General features: G+C 41.7%; 1 protein-coding gene across 3 annotated transcripts in view; it reads right to left on the bottom strand.

Annotated features, from left to right (window-relative positions):
* VAV3 (vav guanine nucleotide exchange factor 3) overlaps positions 1-18,520 on the bottom strand; it is a 203,619-nt gene extending 185,099 nt beyond the window's left edge. For 2 of the 3 annotated variants that reach the window (XM_075422241.1, XM_075422242.1), the window contains exon 1: positions 18,275-18,520. In XM_075422241.1, the coding sequence (XP_075278356.1) occupies positions 18,275-18,478 (204 nt within the window). In that variant the 5' untranslated portion in view covers positions 18,479-18,520. Of the gene's footprint in view, positions 1-5,495; positions 5,546-18,274 lie in introns of those variants that run through there. The other variant, XM_075422243.1, reaches the window with a different exon arrangement.
* Positions 18,521-20,485: the final 1,965 nt, after the last annotated feature.

Here is a 20,485-nt window from a genome sequence, read left to right as displayed (position 1 = left end):
TAATATCCCATTTTTTTCCAATTCAATTAAGAAAATTATTCTTAATTTACCGTAATATAGATGACTGTTTCAAACAGCTCATTATAACCAACATGAAGGCAGGTTCAGTAAAGAACCGAATGTAACTGTTAAAAGATCTGGTCCTCAGTCCTCAGCACGTGGAGTCCATGGGAGATCATATTAAGACTACACATGAAAGTTGCCTTTTCAACAAGAGGGCAGCATGGAGCCCAAGATGCAGACCAAGCTGAATGCCTCCATGCAGCCTCCAGCATGCCACCTCAGATCCCATAATAACTAAATCCTTCAGCAGCATAAAAGGCAACCATCATACTGGCAAAAAAGCTTTATTGTTATGGTATATTGACAGTTCCTGCAAGATAGAGCACAAAATCAAGCAGTGCTTACAAAGCCCAGGAGAGGAACAGGGGGGCAGAATGAGATGTCACACATGAGAGTACTCCACCTAAGTAACCACCCAGGGGACTCTACCACCAATGCCCTGTCATGCACAACTATCTTGCCACCAGATATTTTCACTCTCTTGCTACACAATCACCCTGGGAAAAGAACTACAGAATATTCTACCAAAATAGTAACTCTGATTATGAAAGTACAATGTGCTTTGAGTTCTACCACATTATTGCAAGTGTCCATAGATGAGGAACTCTGTTAAGGATCATCTTAAAGTAGTTTAAAGATCTTATCCCAGTCTTTAAGCTACTGACTTCCAGTTGAACAACTTCAGAACAACACTGCATATATTTGTGACCTCATGAAAACCAAACTTCCTCAACTACTGTTAAAAAAAAAGCAACTATAAAATATATTCCCCATCCCTAGAAAGAAGGGCTGCGTAAGTGGTTATTGTTAGTTTCATGCTCATATTTACAAATAATATACAGATCAGTGCCACAAATGTTCTACCACACAGACAACCTGAGAACCACTAACACAGGAAGTCCTCACGCAGTGCTCTGCTGGTCTTCTGAACTTAGTGAAGGTGGCTGGATCCTGCCTATTCTATTAATAAAATTACTCCTGTTAGAATCATAAGGTACTCATACACATAGAACAAATAAAATATTTACCACTTCAGCAACAGTGTGTACTAGCAGGACACAGAATTTAATTTGGTTTTATAAATACATCCTTATCTTAAATTTAGTATCATCTAAAAAATTAAGTTAAAAAAGGCACAACAAAACTGTAGCAAGATACTGGCTATTTGCACAAATCTACATAAAAATCAACAGTCACTCTCGACACGACTAAAAAAAATTTTGCATGAGCAGGGACGTATTACTTGTTTTGGCACTGATGTGTACATAAAGGAAAACATAGCAACATAATGTAGGAACAGTGAAAGCATTTGCCTGCCTGCAAACTGTAGGCAAGTATTTTTTTAAACCAAAAGAGCAATATCAACAGCTGCTATAGCATACTTTCAGACCTCTGAACAGGCATCAGCTTACAAAATTGTCTAACAGAACATCACTTCAACACAAATGATTCCTTAGGTGTTTTTTTAATAGTAACATATTGAATGCAAACATTGGAGCTGAGCTGTAAGAATGTTTAGGAAGCCTACATTTAAGTCTGATTTTGTTTAGTACTTTGTTCTATAGATTACTCAGCTAAATACACTGAAATCTGAATAAAACACAGTATCATCCTGGACCATCTACTATCTTCTAGAAGGCGTAATAGCTTGGTGAAACAACAAAACAGTTTGAGATTGGAAAGCATAACAAAATCAATATATATGCAATTTGTAACTGGGAATTTATAATGACAGATCTTCCTCTAACTCTCTGTGAAGATGGTTCTCAGCACAGAAGTAGTAAGAGTGATTTTTCAGAAAAGTAGACGCAATAATACTGCAAGGTTGATTCTTGCCTTTAAGTCAGATAAGCAGAATAGCAGCACGGAGTCCCTGTAGCAAAAGAAAAACCTCTCTGATCTGATGAAAGAAGATAGTCTAGTGTGATTAACTAGGCAGAAAAATTATTCAGCAACATCCTTTTGAATCACAATAAGTGAGGTTACGTGAAACAAGTGCAGGAGAGTAAACAGGCAAATGAATTGGAACAGACCCTTGCAACTAGTTTTGTGGCTATATTACTCAGGAAATATTTGTATTAAGATTCTGTTTGCTTCTTTCAGAAACTAGCATTTCTCCATTTTTGACAATAATATGCTACTTCTCAATACGTGAGTTGCTTTTGCTTTTTTAAAAAAAAGACCAGAAGTCAGTACACAGTAAGGATCTGAAGTATACAGCCTGATCATTTAACTTTTGCACTGCTCATTCAGTTCTAAGTGAAACCACAAAAGCAGCTATGCGGGTATTTTCTACGCCAAGGACTGGAAACTCACAAGTTTGTGACTCATTGGTGCCCAGCTGAGAACGGCTGTGCCACACACAATTGACCGAACTGACTGATCCTCTGAACGTGACTCACGAGTCTGTAAAAACCTGTGTTGAGATCTGCTACCAGCCAGAGGCCTCCCCATCAGAAGGCGAGCATCTCCCTACATATTCTTGGCAAACTCTCCCACAGCCATTCTGCTCAAGCCTTTACACCAGCTTCAAGAGTGTCCCCAGGGCAGAAAGGGGCAGCAGTCTAACTTGCTGAGACATGTTACCCAAACATCTGCCAAAGCCTATTAAATCCATACACTGCTAGCAACAAGCGATGCAAACTGAAGATCATAGAAGCCTGTTCTCTGTAATTCAGAGAACATTACCCTCTAAGGATAGCAGGGGGACTAATTAACTGTTCATCTTCCATATTATTTTTTACTATATCCACCCTATCCACTTATGACAGCAACACCCCAGTTAAGAGATGCAATGCCTCTACATGGAATTTTTTAAGTAAACAACAAGCAAAAACCTCAGTTGGATATCAGGGGTAATATTTATCAGTCTATGTAAGCAATAAATTACAAATGTAACAACAGATTATTTGAATTCGTTTTTGTAAATCACTAGATCTACCCAACAGGAAACATCACAGAATCACAGAATGTTTCAACAACAACAGATTTTAAACTTTTTAAATCTTCGGGGTATGTTCAAAGCACATTTTTGGGGGAGATAACTAGCATGATTGCTATTGAAAGGTAGATTGAAAATAATACATCTGAGGTCAATCAATTTGTAATGTCATCAGAGAAGCAGAATAGAAAAGAAGTCTTAAAACCTATGGTTCAAATGCAATTCCCTTTTTAACACCAGTATGTCTTGCCACTGGAGGGTATTTATGATTTTTTTTTTGGACAGTTGCAGAGAATTAGTAAAAAATAAGTTATCTTACTTCCACTTCTGTCAAATGCAGTCAAGTTAATTAATGTCCAGTCTGTCTGCTAAATGTGGTAATTTCTTGAATGCCATAAAGGGCATTGAAGAACATGCATAGGAAATCCAAGGACCTCCTAACACAACAACATGGAAATCACTTCTCCTTTTTGTCAGCTGCCACTGTTTTGAAAACCAAGTTTTATGATTAAAATCATACCCATTACAAAGCGCGGTGGGAAACAACAACATCTGCCATTCATTTATTTGTTCCTTCTAACTCTGGGCAGACTTCTACCCACAAAGAAGTTTTTTATCATCCTAAGGCAACCAACGTGTTGTCATTAATACCAAGGGAGCAGACAACCTAAATAATTTTGCTAACATTGACAGAAAAGAACACAAAGTATTTGGTCATCATGCATCCTTCAAGTGAAACTGTAGCCACTCAAGAGCTCTAGTTTACTTTTCCCTTGGGACATTAACAAACTTTCAATAATTACTATTTAAAAAAAAAAAAAAAATCATCTCAGGCACAGGCTAGAGTTCAGCATTTCTTCCAAAAATTCAGAAATACCTTCACAACCTCATAGGCCACATGTAATATTTTTGTTTACAGGAAAAGGGAGTCATATTGAAAACGAGGAAACTCCAAAGAAGCAAGCATCAGGAATTCAGTAAAACAGGCTAAAGGTAGATGTGACACAGGAGGGGCAGCATCCCCATAAGAAAAGTAAAACACAATCAGTCCTGTCCTGCACAGACACTTATAAGACTGAGCACATCGATAAGTGAATACAGAGACATGATAATGGTTGGAAAAGACTATGACTAAATTAAGAAGTACAACAAATTTTTAAACGAATTTACCTAGTTAAAAATCACCCTTACAACTACAAAAAGTGAATAAAGTTGAAGGAGGCATAAAAGAGTAGGCCAGACTTTACAATGGAAAACTTTAATGATGGAAAGCATCAATGCAACTAAAAAAATTAAGCAAAAGCCACCTCCTTCCCAGAAGCGTATCTGAAGGGGCATGCGAGGACAATGATTCTGAAGTTATGAAGGATCCAACATTGAAGGGGAAAAAAAAAAAAAAAAAAAAAATCACTGACCTGAATTAAGTTCTCATCATGAAACAAATAGTTTAAAGCTGCTCTAGTACTTCAAATTATAAGAAATCATAATATCAGCCACCAGAGTAGGATGAATGTCACAATAATTATTCTTCAAATACATGTTTCTCCATTAAACCAGGAATCACATGACAAAATTTTAATTTAGTCCCACTAGAACCTTTAAAAAAAATAATTCTCAAATAGTAATATTGAACTGCTTCACCCTCACAAGGGGAGAAATAATGTGAGCAAATCAAGACAAGAAGTGCTTGTTTACGGGACTGTTACTACCTATTTATGCCTTGACCCTACTGAGCTTTCAATTGCAGCACGTCCACAGATATTGGTGGAGTAACCAGCTGGACATCACCTTTGCTGCCTTCTCTGCCTGCAACACCTATGAATTATACCAGGCCTGTAAAGACCGCATCTGGCCACAGAAAGGAAGAAAGCAAAACTCAGAAAACCTGAAGAAACAAACTGTAGTCTGAATAAAACAAAAACATAGTTTCTAAGTAATCTCTGATAAATTTCTTCTCAAATTTCCATCTAACCTGATTTATAGTTGACATTAGCTATTAAAGTAACCCCTCAGGGACACCATCATGTTGCAAATGCATTTATGTCACAATGCAGATACTCAGTTGTAGCGGTTTCACCTTGAGTCTAAATGGTCCTCTCACCTCCAGCCTGGGAAGCTGAAATAAAATTACCATGTCTATCAAGTGGACCTCACCGGAAAAGAGAAAGAAACCATGGAGACTGATGGACAACATGAGGGAGCATGGTATGAGCATACTGGCTAGCAAGGTTGGCTATTTCTGCCTTGCAAGCAACATAGATAATCAATTTGGAAAGTGGTTAAAAATAACTACCATTCCCATCCCCACATGCTCCCTCAGGGCACAACCCCGGAAAAAGATTTCTCAAGCACTGCTGCAGTGGCACAAACCTCCAGAGGTTGGTGGGAAGGGCAGGAATCAAGTGATACTGCCTTTGAAAACAAGTTTCCAGCATCAGTGGCTGATTGACCTTGCAGACTCCCAGCACTAGCTTTCATTCACATCACTTACCACTGGAGTGGTCTGCCCCATCACTTGCAGCAAGCAGCAAAACAATTTTGGGGACACGCTCACATACGTTGGAAACCTCTGACTGCAACAGGAAGGAAGCAGAAATTTTAAAAACAATGGGTAAAAGCAAAGCAATCACCTTTTACAATAAGTAGTCACTGAAAAGCAGCTTCAAACAGACCAACATGTGACAGCTGTTCAAGCACTCTCTGGTCCCTTGAAACCACTGTGTTCGCTGGTCCTAAAAGCGTAACTTCCACTCAACCCCTCCTGCCCAGCACTCTCACCTACACAGGGGAAGTAGCTTCCGGAGGAGACGCGCTCTCATCCATGTAGGAAACATATTTCAGAGGATCTGCAGAGGGATGAGGTCAACAGGAACAGTGGAGACAACAGGGCAGGGAAAATAGCTGAAAGGAAGAAAGAGCATCAGGAAAGAAGTGAAAGAGGAAACAGATGCACTTGGAGGGAGAAGAAAGTAACAGGGAGAGGGGCAAGGAAAATAGACAAGATGAAAGTAATATAGTCCAGATTGAGAGGAGAGAGCGAGCACAGAACAAGCTGCAGAACTGAGATGAGTCAAAATGAGGGAGAAGTAGAGACAAGAAGGGGGAGGGGGAGGAAGTCCAGACCTGTCAGAGAAATACCATTTACTAATAACAGGGCAGTCTGCATTTCTGGGCATGATAGACAAGATCAAGCCACCTGAGTCAAGGTAGAAAAATGTGAGAAACAGTGAAAACTGAAAACAGCTCGTTACTAGCAGAGCTGACAGGAAAATTAAGTATCCTACAGAAATCCTGACATTTCAAAATCTGCTGCTCTTTCAAATCAAGATGAAAGGCATTTTAAGTTCATTAAACTTTAATATGACTTCACTGAAACACTAGATTTTGAGGTCAAGCTAATGATATTCAGCACAATACAGGAAAAGTTAAATACTACTGCATTTCTTTGCCAAATAGTTTTAAGAATGTCTCCCAAGAACGGCATTCCTGCAAAACCTTTTGAGGACTAATTTTCCTGTAGACCTGCTCCACCACAAATTTTACAAACATTAGATGAAATCACTGTTCCTCAATGGAATGAGGTGGTGGTCTTGCATGTTGAGCCACAAATTCTGAAAACCATTTTTAAGACTTAGAGAGCCATTCCCCACATCTACCCTCCCATAGCATGGAAATGGCAATGAGTTCTGAGCCAGGAAAAACCGAGTCCTTAACTAATATGGCAACCACTGTCAGTAGAGCTACGCAGAGAAAACCCACCAAAACACCCTTCCTTTTCTGCCCCAAAGGAAAACATCTCAGCCTTTGGTCACTGCTAATCAGAGGCCACATGAACTCACGGCCACTGTTATACTACCAATGAAAGAAGGATCTGCTCCTCAGGCCTGTTCATAGTGGGGTGTGCTAATGGACAACATTACAAAATACACTTCCTCTTGTTTCAGAAGTGTTTTAATTAGCAGTTGTTTTCTTATGTTTCTCCCATTGGCCATGACAAACAACATACAATTTCTCAAAAAAACCCAAACAAAACAAAACACCCACAAACAACAATACACACACACAAAAAAAAACCACCAAACAAACAAAAAAAAACTCCAGGATTATTATGTCATTGTAACTGGGAATCCCAAACACAACTGTAAGAATTTTTTTTTAATTTCATAATAGGTGTTTTTAACACTAAAGAATTCACATTACAATTATTATCGCTAGAGCTTTGTGCTCTTGAAATAATGCGATGCACTATGGGGCTTACAAACTACAAAAAGCTAAACTCTCAGGAAAGAGAATGCAGATAGTTTAAATTAAGCAGATTCCTCAGGGGCCCACGGATCTGAGCAATTATGGCTGGGAAGACATACAGTTTTGAAATATGCTCTGGTCTGCTGCTCAGGAGCTTCTCATGAAGAGCAGCTCCCCTGTTCCCAGCATGGTTCCTACAGCCTCTGCCCATCACCATGTCCGTATTCACATGCAAATCACACAGGTCCCAGTCAAAGGCTTTCATCTCAGCTAATCAATTTACCAGGGTCTTCTGCAGGAAGGGAAATATATAGGACTCTGATACAACTATAGAGACATTTCAACAGGATTACTGGAGTAATTTCCATAACACTTCCTAAAACCTGCAACAGCACAGAGACAGTAACTACAAGCATTTTCTCAGGTACAGTCCTTCTAACCAACAATATTGCTCAAAGGCATCACTGAAAACAAGTGTTGAGTTAAAACCTCAGCTTTTACAAAGACTGTCATCTGTTCAGCATACCTTACAGCAAAATCAGTGGCCTCAGCACAATCCACAAAGAAGATGCATCACCACATTCACTGCTGCCAGCCACAACTGCAAACTGAATGAACACAGACCCTGAATAACTTTCTCATGACTACTTGTAGTGATTCACATAAAGGTGCAGTGGTGGGTAAATGGTAAATTCACACTGCCCTCTTTGTGACAGATACGAAGATGATCAGGACGTAACAGCAGCAGACAGAACTCAAAACAAAATGGCTCCTGTGAACCCCATTTAGGACTCCTATAAAAGCTCAGTATATTTACATATCTCTTAAAGTCCACTTAAGGTTTTAACACATTCTCCACTTTTAAAAATGCTTTAGGCATTCCCTAGAACCAAACAACTCTAAGAGGACACACACTCCCCAAACGAGACCTCAGAGTAAGACCCAAAAACTATTACTTCATACCAAGCATCCCAAAACCTAAGTTAGATCCACCAAAAAATAAGTGAAGAAGAAGGTGGGGAATCAAAGCTCAGCAAGAATTTTCAACAATATTCAAAATAAGCAATTGCCCATTCAGAAAAGTACGCGATACAACCCGAAACCCTGCACCACTTCATGCACACACATGGAGGATAAACCACTCAGAGAAAGTGAAACTTTAATGTTTCCTCACGCAACCTGGTGCAATTTAGCAAAACTGGTACTGCTCTGAAATGGAAAACTTGAGCCACAAATTACCATGAAGAGGTTTTCAAACTATCTGCCTAAATACCAGTTAGTTTTTTAAAGCTTGGCAGAAATTCCTTTTCAATGAACATCAACTGACCACAAGCCCAAAGGCAGCAGCCTGCAAGGGCACTTCAGAGATTCTCAGTCTTTATCTCAAGAATAAAAAGAGCCACAGGCAATAGCAATAGTTTGAACATTCTGGTGTTTCCCACTTTCTACTTATTCTCCAGGAAAAAGAAATTCAAAGCTTGATCTAAACCCTACACAGTTTTATCCTGAGTTACAGTTCTCATACTAGGCCTATATCATCACCACACCTCCATCCAGAGACATCTAAAATCTGACAGGTACATTAGTGCGATGAAGGTATGGTCCTCCATCTATCTTTAAGCATCTCTGCACTGGAATCAGACATATTTGTTCACAGATCCTGAGGAATTCATAAGAAAGAATAACATGGCCATAATGGCCATGTTATTCATCAGCTGATATAAGGCATCACTGCTACATGGAGTAGTAGTTGATGGGAATCTAAAGTCAATCACTGGACCACGTGGGTGTAATTTAAATCCTGACCATCAAAATGCAAGCAAAACACAAGGAATTACACACACTATGAGGATGTTGTCTTTATTACAGCATAGATTTAGCGTGCGGGTAGACAAAATAATGTATTAAATGTTTTTAGCATCATATTTCCTACACAATAGTGAAGTGAGGCTGCTTTCACAGTCAAAATTTTCAAGGGTCAAGCTCTAATCATTCTACTTTAGTTGACTGTAAAGCTTCTTTCTATGTTGAAGCAATGTGAATGTAGGAACAAGCAATGATACAAAGTATCCTAAGTATAGATTATACAGTACATACTTTTATATAACTCAGAAACAAACAGTAACTTTGACGATATCAACGATTAAAGGGCATATGTAAGGATTTTGGAAATATACATTATCTGGTGCTGCTAAGATTTACCAGTTAAAAATATCTGAAATATAAAAAAATGCTTTATTTTTTTTTCAGAAAACATTTGATTATAGCAACAACGTCAAATATGCATCTTGTTTTCTTCTGCAAGGCAATCATACTATATTCTCTGTATCATTTAAAATAACTTTCAAGTGATTTTTAGAGGGGTAAAACTAGTGAAAAATAGGTAATGACAGGTTAACTGAATTCCTACTAACCAATTATAAAATTCTGATTGAAAGTAAAGGCCAAAATTTACAGGCCAAAATTTTTTTTGATTGTAATACAAGACAGCTGAACATAATTTTCCAAATTACATTAGCTCATACCTGTAGGTCTGCAAGACTGTTTTAAATAGTATATGAGTGGCTTTTATACAAATTGCTACAATACACCACTTGTGACTAAGGTTTCATGTTCTGAATAGACAAAGAATCAAATAACCTATTAATAGTCCTTCAGTGATACATGTTACCAAGACATTTACCACTGTTACTTAATATAGGATGAAAGAAAGGGTCATTGACTGGTATTTTTCTAAAAGGTATGTTCTCACTTGACAATGTGTTGAACAGGAGCCAATAGCACTCACTGAGCTTTGAGGGAACATCTTTCTCCTAAACATAAAAACTCAAAATCTTGCTATAAAGATGACAGTTCAGATTAAATTTTACATATCATAAGTCTTAGCAAACAGTTGGTATTTCACAATGCCTGACGTCTGAAACTTGGCTTGTCAAAGCAAAATACAAGGAAAGAAAAGGTAGCTCCAGATGATGGCGAGTAAACTGGAAGCTGCAGGAAAAAAAAAAATAATAGCTGATTTGACAAAGTACCCATCAATTTGTACTTCTTTGTGAAACAAAATTTTTAAAATACTCAAGTAACATGGCATAAGGTAGTACAAAAGATTACTAGAGTATTATGGAATAATATGAAAGTATTGCAACACTGGTTTGAGGCAATAAAAAGGAGAATAAAAATCAAAGGGTTTTGATGGGGCTTTTTTGTTTGGTTTAAAGAACTACAGATACAATTTTAGTATTGGGGGGAACAAGTTCAAAAACCGAGGCCTCTATATCAATAAAACTTAACGAAGATAAAACTGTCAGTGAACTAACAATACATCTTCCTCTGTACTCATAGATACCCATGCAATGCAGTGCATGAGCCAGGATTTCCCTGCCTGCGACAGGCAGCGAGGCACTCAGGTCTGGATGTGAGCTCTCCTCTCCCCTGGCACATAGCAGGCATACAGAGGTGAGCACACCCCAGCAGGTTTCCTTTGCAGCCACAGGCACTTCTTTCATCTGGGTCAGCTGCTAGTCAGGCAGCCAACATCATTTCAACAGAAAACGGTCTGTTTCCCTGCCTGCTTCTATTTCACCAATATCAAACTGTGTTCTGAAAGTCCTTCCTGTCCATGCCTCTCACTGGCCTGCTAGATGCTGCTCCCAGTTAACCCTCCTCCCTAGTGCCCACACCAGTCAAGCCCAGGCTCAGCTATGCCAGGGCCAGGAGCTACCATGTCCCCACCAGCATGGTCATGACCAGACGCACCACCACACTCCCTGCAGGGTCCTCCCCCTCACTCCTTGCCCACCAGCAGCTGCCCTACCTTGCAGTCCTTTCCCTCCCAACCCTCTGTATTTCCTTCTTTACACCTACGATTTAATCAACTCTTTTGACCTTCAAAGGAGACCGCGGGGGGGGGGGGGGGGGGGGGGAGGAAGGCGGGGAAAGGATGGGGAAAGACATGGGTGAGAAATCCAAGATCCTTTATCTCACCAGTGCACAAATCTACTACTAGTTAGTAGTACTAGTAGTACTAGTTAGTAGTACTAGCCATACTAGTACTGGTTAGTTAGTAGTTAGCACTACTAGGACTAACCCATCCTGATGTGCTGCAGCCTGGTACATAACCTCCCAGACCTCACAGTCCTAAGTCAGTCATTATGAGACCAGCACGCCATCATTAAATGATAATGCCATTATCATTAAAGAATAACATAGCATATCTAAGACTGGTTTTCTGTGTTTATCTCGGGATAAATCTTCAATTATTTTTCCTGTCCGCTCTCAAAATCCCTAAGTGTCTTGCTTGCTGACACATCCTTCAATCTAACTTCCAACTTTTCCTGACCATTCTCTCTAGTTCATATCTGTTTCTTTTAATGATTTGCTACTTCTTATATATTCCTGTTATATAATCCTTCTCTCTCCCCCCCCTTGAGCCCTTTTGATTTATTAGTTTATTTTCATAAGCAGTCCTTCAGCTTGCCGCTATCATGGGTCTCCCACCTTTGTCAGACAAAGCTAAGAACACTATTTGGCTTCTCCCACACAACACAGCAGCATGCTGTACATAGACATTAATTTAAATTATCCACTGCTGGCACACACTATAGCCTCTCTGAGAAACCAGTATGAATATTTTCCCTGTTAATGCGTTAGACAGCTTCCAGCACACTAAAATATTGTGCAGGAGGGGACATTTGAGACAATTCTTGGCAAGATGCATATGCTGCATTTAGCAACTGTATGATAAATATAGCATGTAAAATAAGTTTACAATACAGTACAACTGCAGTTTTCCCTTCCCCACCAAGCAAAAAGAATCAACATGAATAAAAAAAAATTTATTATATAGTTTTCAAATATTATTTTCTCCATCTTCTTAAGGTAAGAAGAATTACCCAGAAAAAACTGGGTCACTACTTTTTTTGTCAGTTGCTTTTCTTAGCACAAAGCATAGAGGTCACATTAAGGTTTTGCTTTGAACAAATACTTGTTCAGAATACCTTACCCAGTCCAACATGTATAAGATATGCATATGTATACATAACATACAGATGGATAAGTATATCTTTTATGGTTAATACATCTTCTGGATGTATCACGGCCAATGCAGCTTTCATTTAGATGACTCATGGAAATAAATGCAGTAAAGACGTTTGGTGGATCAAAGTATCAGCAAGTAAGCAAAAAGACTGAAAAAAAAATGAAAAGTTAAAAAAATATTTTTAGAACAATCACATTGAATATACAGTTTTAAATAATTCAAAAAGATGTGGAGGTTTTTTGAACACATTTCTACACACTTATAAAAATTGAACCAGTTCCCAAACTCTTGCTCAAGTGCAAAAAGTTTCGCAGTTTCAGAAAAACTGTACTAATCTGAGTGTATCTTTGTGGTACTTCCTTAACTCAGTAACCTAGCACGTAACTTAACAAGCAAACACCAGTTCTCTCAAAGATCTCTCTGCTCAAGGAAAATATATTACTGATATCCCATGACTCCTGGGAAGGGCCACAAGCACTACCTGGAATCCTTTTTATTTTCTCATTTAGCTCATCTGGTCCCTCCTAAGATCCTCATGTACAGAAGTCAGCATATCCGCTCACATCCCACTTTTTCTCTTTTAGATAACACACAGAGTCAAGAGATGATTCCCCTTCCATCCTTCGCAGGGCCACATGGAACAAGAATTTTGATGCCTGGACATTTGGCATGATCTCTTTGACTAAAATTTGAAAGGGAAAAAAAAAAAAAAAGGCAGCAGGTAGGCATGCATAGGGGAAAGCATGGGGTAACGTACCCACCTGCGAGAAGCTTGCGGCAGTGGGATGCATGCACCCCGAGTTAGGGGCAGAAGATCATGGTTATCATTTGTGGGGGATGGGGAAGCTCCAAGCCAAGCACAGGAGGAGAGGAAACAGAAAGGTACGTCTCTTAGCACATCCATGTCTTGAGGCTACCGCATCCCACTGTAACTAAGAAAAATAAACTCCTGCTCAGAAGCTCAACTGCCACACAAAATATAATGTGGATGACAAAGCTAATTAATTTCCTTTGGTCACACCAAAAAAAGTGACTCCCTAAAATTAGAAAACATTTGAACTTTTAATAAAAAGTAAGGGATATTTTATTTATTTTTATTAGAATAATAGGAAATAGTTATTTTTAATATTTAATCTATGTCAACATCCCCTTTAGTAAACTCCCATGCCAGTATTGCATTACATGCAGTTTTCCTGTTTAGCAATCTCTCACATGTTAACTAAATGCCTTGCAAAAACCATTTCAAAACTAGTTTGCAAAGTATTAAAGATAAACATTAAACAGACGACATCTTCTGCAAATCCATCATAATCCATTGGTTTAGGTTTTATGTTTCTGGTGATAAATTATTTAAGTTCTTGTATGATTATGATTAAACATTAGGATTAGTGCTCTTTGTTATGGATCACTTCTATTTTTATTATTTTCACCAGTCTACATTAGCCAAGAGGCAGCATCTGAGCAAAGTGAACTGCTGCAGTGAACAGCTCCCACGGAAGATGCAGATGCCGAGCTGCAGTGCTCCATCCTCCATCTCACTGTCACCAAGCACATGTGCTACACTTCGGGGGAAACCCTGCAACGTACCAGCCCGCCAGTCACATCTCTGCAATTCATCTGGCACATTCCCTCTCCCAGCTCCATTCCCAGCAGCTGCAAGGTTTAGCGCATCTTCACGAGGTGCCTGCAATAAAACTGCCTTCACAACACCAACTCTCAAGCCTGAATCAGGCAGACTCCCCTACAGTTAAAGGCCAAAAGACATTATTTGATCCATCTTCCATATTTCCTTTCCTGATGGCATATGCACTGGTTGAAAATAACTAATATCGCTAGCCTGTAGCAGTTCAAACAGCAAAGTGGTTTGGGGCCTTGACACAAGAGCTCTTAAGAGAGCCAACACTCTCCTGTTTTGTTCAGTCACAGTGAAAAAAACCTAGACATGAATGCCCCAGAACCTGAGAGTTTCCAATCTCATACAAAGCCCATGTGTAAATCTTCACAGGGCACCTAATACCGAGACATGCCAGCTTCTCAGATAGGGGCTAGGCAGCATTCAGCTGGCAACTCAGAGGTGGAAGGTTCACTAGCAAAGCAACAATGCTGCTCGTCCTTTATACACACAAGGTTTATACTTTCACGTCTGAGGCTTACTTTCTGGAAAGCGTAACTGACTGAATCAGCTTCTGTTCTTCAAAGGACAACTTCCACCAACCAAATATAAATATTTTCATGAACATACAGAAACACAGAGGAAAACAGCCAGCATACAAATAGCTTTTAAACCCAATGTGTTCTAATCTAAAGCCATTGAGGCATTTCTCTTACATAGGCATTATCATCTCCAAAAAGGCAGGGGAGCTGAGTCCGTGGATTTCAAAAGCATAAAACAGCCCACCTACGAGAACAGCTGTGACACAAGGTGTGTGGCTGGTGGTGGGACAAAGTCATGCGGTTCCCAGTGCTAGCAAACCCATAAAAGAGAACATACCCACCGCCATTTGGTCAAGCACATGTTTGTGTTGCAATGCTGAGCATCGCTAGTCTCAGTTTCTATTCCTGCCCAGAGAGCCCACAGCAGTCGGGTGTTTACAGAGCAAAGCAACAGTTCTGTGTTTGACTGAACAGGCTTCTCCAACAAAAAGCGGCATCTGAAGCAACAGCATCAGTTATAATACCTCTACACTTTTGATGCAGCTTTTAAGGAGTTACCAAGGTCTACTGAGCGTCACTGACTTCTGATCTGCCACATTCATTCTGAAAAAATAAGTATGAAGTGAAATGGAAGAGACCTCACTCTCTTATGTCAGAAGCCTGACATCTACTCCCAGGTCTGCCTGAGGCACCATCTCTCACTTTCCTGCTCTTTGATGCCTCTGCATTTATAACTAGCCCCCAAGACATGGAAACTTAGTTCGTAGAGAAAAGCCTGACAAATGTCAACAGCTGTAAGAGACAAGGCTAAAATCACACAGCCTGGCTTCCACAAAGCCCATTTGTAAAGCCTTCATCCACCCTTCCCATTCTCTGTTTTTAATGCTCAAAAACTGTGCAGTAAGAATCCCCTGAGCTGTTGCAGAATTTTGCAGCAGAAAACAGTATCAGATCAAGAAGTACAGGGGCTGCAGCTTGACTGTAGAAGACGACAAATAAGGGCCACATGAGGTTCCAACGGTTCAGCTAAGCACTACAGACACAGCAGCACGATCAGGCAGACTGCACAGTCAGCAGCCAAGATATTTTTCATCTTAATGCCAACTCTGCTCTGGCACCCCATGCCTCCGATGTCTATAAATCACTACACCACAAAGAACAGGAGAGTTAGCTAGTGTTTCTACAAGACCCTGAGATCCTATGATGCAGTGAATGTATTAAGTTTACTGACAGTATTATTCTGACAAAACTCACAATTTAGGGCTCAGCTCCACAGACTCCAAGCAGCTCTCACAAAGCCTCTGAGACTTACGCTTAAGTTATTGCTAAGTGCTCTTTACAGTCTTAGCAACAAGCTACAAGCAACTTTCAGAATTTCAACTTACTACATTTTTAACAACAATTTCCAAAACATTCACTGAGTGATTCTTTCCAGCAAAAAGTATCTCCTCCAAGAGGCTTTTCATTAAACCCCAAAGAACCTCGCTAAATGGCCAAATCTTGATCTCACAGAAAGCAAAGGTAACATTTCCAGTAAATCTAATGCTGCGTAGAGTTATCTGTTACAGGGTTTGATCCAGCATCAGTTCCCCCTATTTCAAGGGTGAAATCAGTGTAGGGCAGAAATGCACGACTGGAGAGAGCGGTCTGCAGCACTGTGGCATGCAGGTTCCTCAGGCATACAGCAGACACACAGACAAGGAGGCAATTGTCATAGCTGTGAAACAATTCCAGTAGCTACATTATACATATATAAAGCTCAAGTTCAAAATATGCATTATAAATAATCCAAGATCTACAAGTATAATACATAGTTGAAAACACACTTAGAGAAATAAATATTAATCTTGATTCCCAAACCTGCTCTAAGAAAGAAGACAGCAGAGCATTTTGATACTTATTTATCACAGACAGGAGACCACCAAGGGTTTAATTAATCAAAAATAAAATTAAGTAATATTAGTCCAGATAAGCAACATTAATCTCTAATTGAAGTTGATTCAATGAGCTAGCTATCCAGAAAATACTGTGTCGCCACCTTTCCAGTTCATTAAAAAAATGAGAACCTGCTTCCATACTTTTTATCCATTATAAGCAGGGCAAGAAACCACTTCCAATAGTTCATATGCAAAGTACTTACAGTTCTGCAAGGTAAACTGAAAAAGGGTCAGTCTGGAAGCCATCAATCTAACTAGAATGAAAATATAAATGAGAGCTCCAGTACAGTTTAGCAAGTCCTGAAACTCTCACAGAGTTCAAACAGTGCAGGGACAGAACTTCCATTTGGAGAAGCCCACTCTCTGAGTGTCTCCATCACTCAGATAAAGTATTGCCTCTGCATAGGCACTTCAAGAAAACACTTCTGCTCTCAAGTACACAGGGATGGCCTTTACACCATTCACATCTAGTACAAGGGTATGGAAGTTTTCATTCTGACTAGCTGAAACACACCCGATACTTTTTTCCCCTGTTTGCACTGTAGGCTTACGGAAAATGTTCCCTTGGTAGTAAAACATAGCTGCTAAAAAAAAGGAATTAAAATGAAAGAAAATAATTGGCCTTGTGAGTAAACACCGACAAAAACCATTCCCCCCAAAGTATAATTCACTACCACTGTTTTTTGCCAGTGTCCACCACCAGTGGCAATTTTTATTCCTATAAATCTAAACCAGAATCATAACACTGAAATGTTACAATGTAGCGGTTTCTGGATGTTGTAAAACACATGAAAGGCTCAGCAGTTCAGTTTCCTTTCAGACGCCATCTGCCTGGCTGCCACCTTCTCTGTGCAGGCATAGGTGCACGCGACGCTGCGACAGGAAGTCACGTACATACGATACGTTGTATTATTAACATAATCTTATCTCGGTACCTGAAACCAGCTTTATGAACCACAGTAACAAAACATTAGTCCCAACTAAAAAACGCATTTAGAAGGGGATGAATTTGGAACTACACTTTATTACTACTTAACTAAAATATCAATTTAGAAAGCTAAATATAAAAGGGTGTGAAGAAAAACAGACATTGAAACACAAGCAAACGGCTACCAAGAACACGATTTCTCATTACTAACATTCTATTTCGCAGGTCGCAAGAAGGCACGAAGGCCATCTGGCCAGCGTGCCCACCGCGTCCCTGGCCCACCCTGCCCCAGCCGCACCGGCCCGCTCCCTCCCTCCTCGCTTCGCAAGCTCCCCGTCCTCCCTCCCCCCCACATATCCACGTAAATCCAGAAAAACTAGAAGCAAGAGGTCAATCTGTATTGTGAACTGCTCACTTTAGATATTAACGTACATACAAATATTAAATCGCTGGCTCCGGGACTGTAGCAGGGAACTTCTCCTCAGCGCAGCCACCCCGATGGGACGGGCCCGTGTGGCTGCCGGCGGGCGCTCCGCAGGCTCCCGCCCAAACCGCCGCCCGCCGCAGGCTACGAGCCCTCGGGCGGGTTTGGGAGCCGCCGGCCCGGGGCTCCGGTCGCGCCCTCTCCCGCCGCAGGGACGTGTCGAGCCCGCGGGCCGGGCGGCCGCACCGCGCAGGGAAGGAGCGAGCCCGGTGAGGGCCGCCCCGGCTCGGAACCGCCGCGGCTCAAGCTCACGCTCACCGCCCGGCAGGGTCGGGCCGGCCCTACCGAGGCGGCATCAGGGACCTCCGCCGAGCGCGGCGGCTCTGGGCTGGACGCAGGCAGCAGCCGCGGGCTCATCCAACTTCCCGCGTGCCGCGGCTCCCGCTCCGCGCCCGCCAGAAGCCGCAGACAAAGCACGCGCAGACCCCACGCGCGGCGCGAGGGGGCGCGGGGTGGGCACGCGCGGGAGCAGAGAGGGTCGCACCTGGGACATCTGCGGGCGGAGGTTGATCTCCTTCAGGTTGATGGAGTGGCTGCGCAGGTTGTTGAGGAGCTGGCAGAGCAGCACGCCGTCGCGCAGCGTCTGCGCCAGGTCGAAGACCTGGGCCGTGTCCCAGGTCACCCGGTGGTTGGGCGGCAGCACCTTGCAGCTGATCAGCCACTGCCCGCACTGCTTCCAGGGCTCCATCCCCGCCACCGCGATGCGATGCTGTGGCCGCGGCGGCCTCCGCTGCGCCCTCCCGCCGCCGCGGCCGGCCCGGCCCGCCCCGCCCTGCCCCGCCCTCGTGTCCGCGCCCGCCCCGGGAGGCGGGACCTGCCCGCCCCGCGCGCGCCGGTCCGTGGTGGCAGCGCACCTGAGGCGGCGCGCGGGCCGCGCCTGGAGCAGGCGGTGTGTGGAACGGCACAAGGCCGCGCGCTGGGCTGCTGCCCGGCGCTCACCCACTCGCTGAGGAAACGGCCGAACGCTCAGAGGAGGTCAAAGCAGCGAGCGGTCAGGCAAAGTGAAAGATGCCGCGCTCAGCTCTTCCTAGAAACGATGGAGAATGTGCCATGGCACAGTATGGCTTTCCCTCCGTTCTCCCCGAAAGTGTTTTGCACCTGACTTGAATTTTATTTCCATTGCAAATAACTTTTGGAAAAAAAAAGTAATAGCTTCCCACAAGTATTCAGGCAACTTCAAATATAAAAATATTCACGTGATTTTAACCTAAAGGTGACAAACTCCGCAAGTAATTGATAATATAAACAACATCCTCTACATCTGCACCTCAAAAGCTATCATTTCCTTTGTATTTCTAAAGCAGTGCTGAAAACTTACTTTCTCAAAAAAAAGCCACTTAGGATACAAAATCTGTTTTCTCCTCTGTTAAAACGTTCATTTAAAAAGAAAAAAAACCCCCACTTTTAAAGTACTATTAATGTGTAATTTATGGGGGAAAAACCCACAGTCCACTGTGAGAACGCCTTCCAACAGCAAAATGTGATTATTCAAGATGATCCACAATTATCCCTGGTTTTCACTTCTCCTCTGTTAAAAGCCTGATGCTGCTTTCTGAGCTCAGAATAATTCCACAAATGCTTTTAATAATTTCTGAAAGAATTAATACAGAAGTTCTGTGAATTTATTTTAAAAACTTGTAACTGATTTGCATGTTTCAGTAAGCTTAAAATGCTGTTCATTATTATTTTTTTTTAAACAGGCAATATATCTGCTAGTCCAAGCATTTTCCTGAGCCAAAAGTGGTATTAACTTTGGATCATGGGTGTGGGGCTGCAGAACATGCCCCAGGACAGCTCTCCACCTCACATGGCATTCACCCCCCCCAAAAAAAGAAAAAGGTGGCCCTCGGAAAACAAGTAGAATCCAGCTCCATCATCCGTAACACCTGTGCCACCACCCAGCAGATGATGGGATAAGATAGGTGCGACTTAAAACTTAATTAGAAAGAACACGCGTTGCTCGAGGTCATCTGGGAAGAGCATTTGGTTCCACTCCTAAACATGCACAAAGTTGCAAGCACCCAGCTTGCTTTTAAGACCTCTGCTTATGTTAGATGGGCTCGCTTTGACCTAGCACAGAGGGACCACACGAAGCTGCTCTGTGCAGGCCTGGTCTGTCAGAGCAGAAACGCATTTTAACAGAACAGAAACTCCAGTTAGCAGCAAGTGGTTTTGCATGAAGAAAAAGAGGGGTCCTTATTTCAAAGGACTGGTGGCAGTGCTGCTGAGCTTAAGCTCTTCACAACAACCCTCACGTGGGAGAGTGTGACTTCAGGCTCAGCAATGCCTCCTTCCCCACCCTCAGCAGGTCCCTCCTGCTCCCTGCCCATGCAGCTCCTGTCTCCCAGGAGAGATGTGAATTCTCTGTCCAACCGCTTCAGCCCAAATGCTCGGTCACCAGTAACAGGCACCTCTGCCTACTCAGGGCAACACTTCGGTTGTTTTATGTCTGAGCAGCTGGAGGAGAGGGAAGTTTGCAACATAAACATGCTATCAGACTATCTACAACCAGGCAGAATTACAGAGAACGTAATTTCTAATTTGAATCAAAAGGGACATAAATTAACAGCCTGTATTATGATCATTTGGATATCATCATCCATCAGAATGAACATCACAGCAGTTTGAACAAGAATACAATAAAACAGTCTTGTAGCAACATATTTTTTATCTGTGACAAGTTAAACTTGACAAG

Source organism: Opisthocomus hoazin, chromosome 6 (genome assembly GCF_030867145.1).
Source record: "Opisthocomus hoazin isolate bOpiHoa1 chromosome 6, bOpiHoa1.hap1, whole genome shotgun sequence".
NCBI classification, from domain to species: Eukaryota; Metazoa; Chordata; class Aves; order Opisthocomiformes; family Opisthocomidae; genus Opisthocomus; species Opisthocomus hoazin.
Note: the sequence above shows the minus strand (reverse complement) of the source record. Positions and strands in the feature narration are given on the sequence as shown.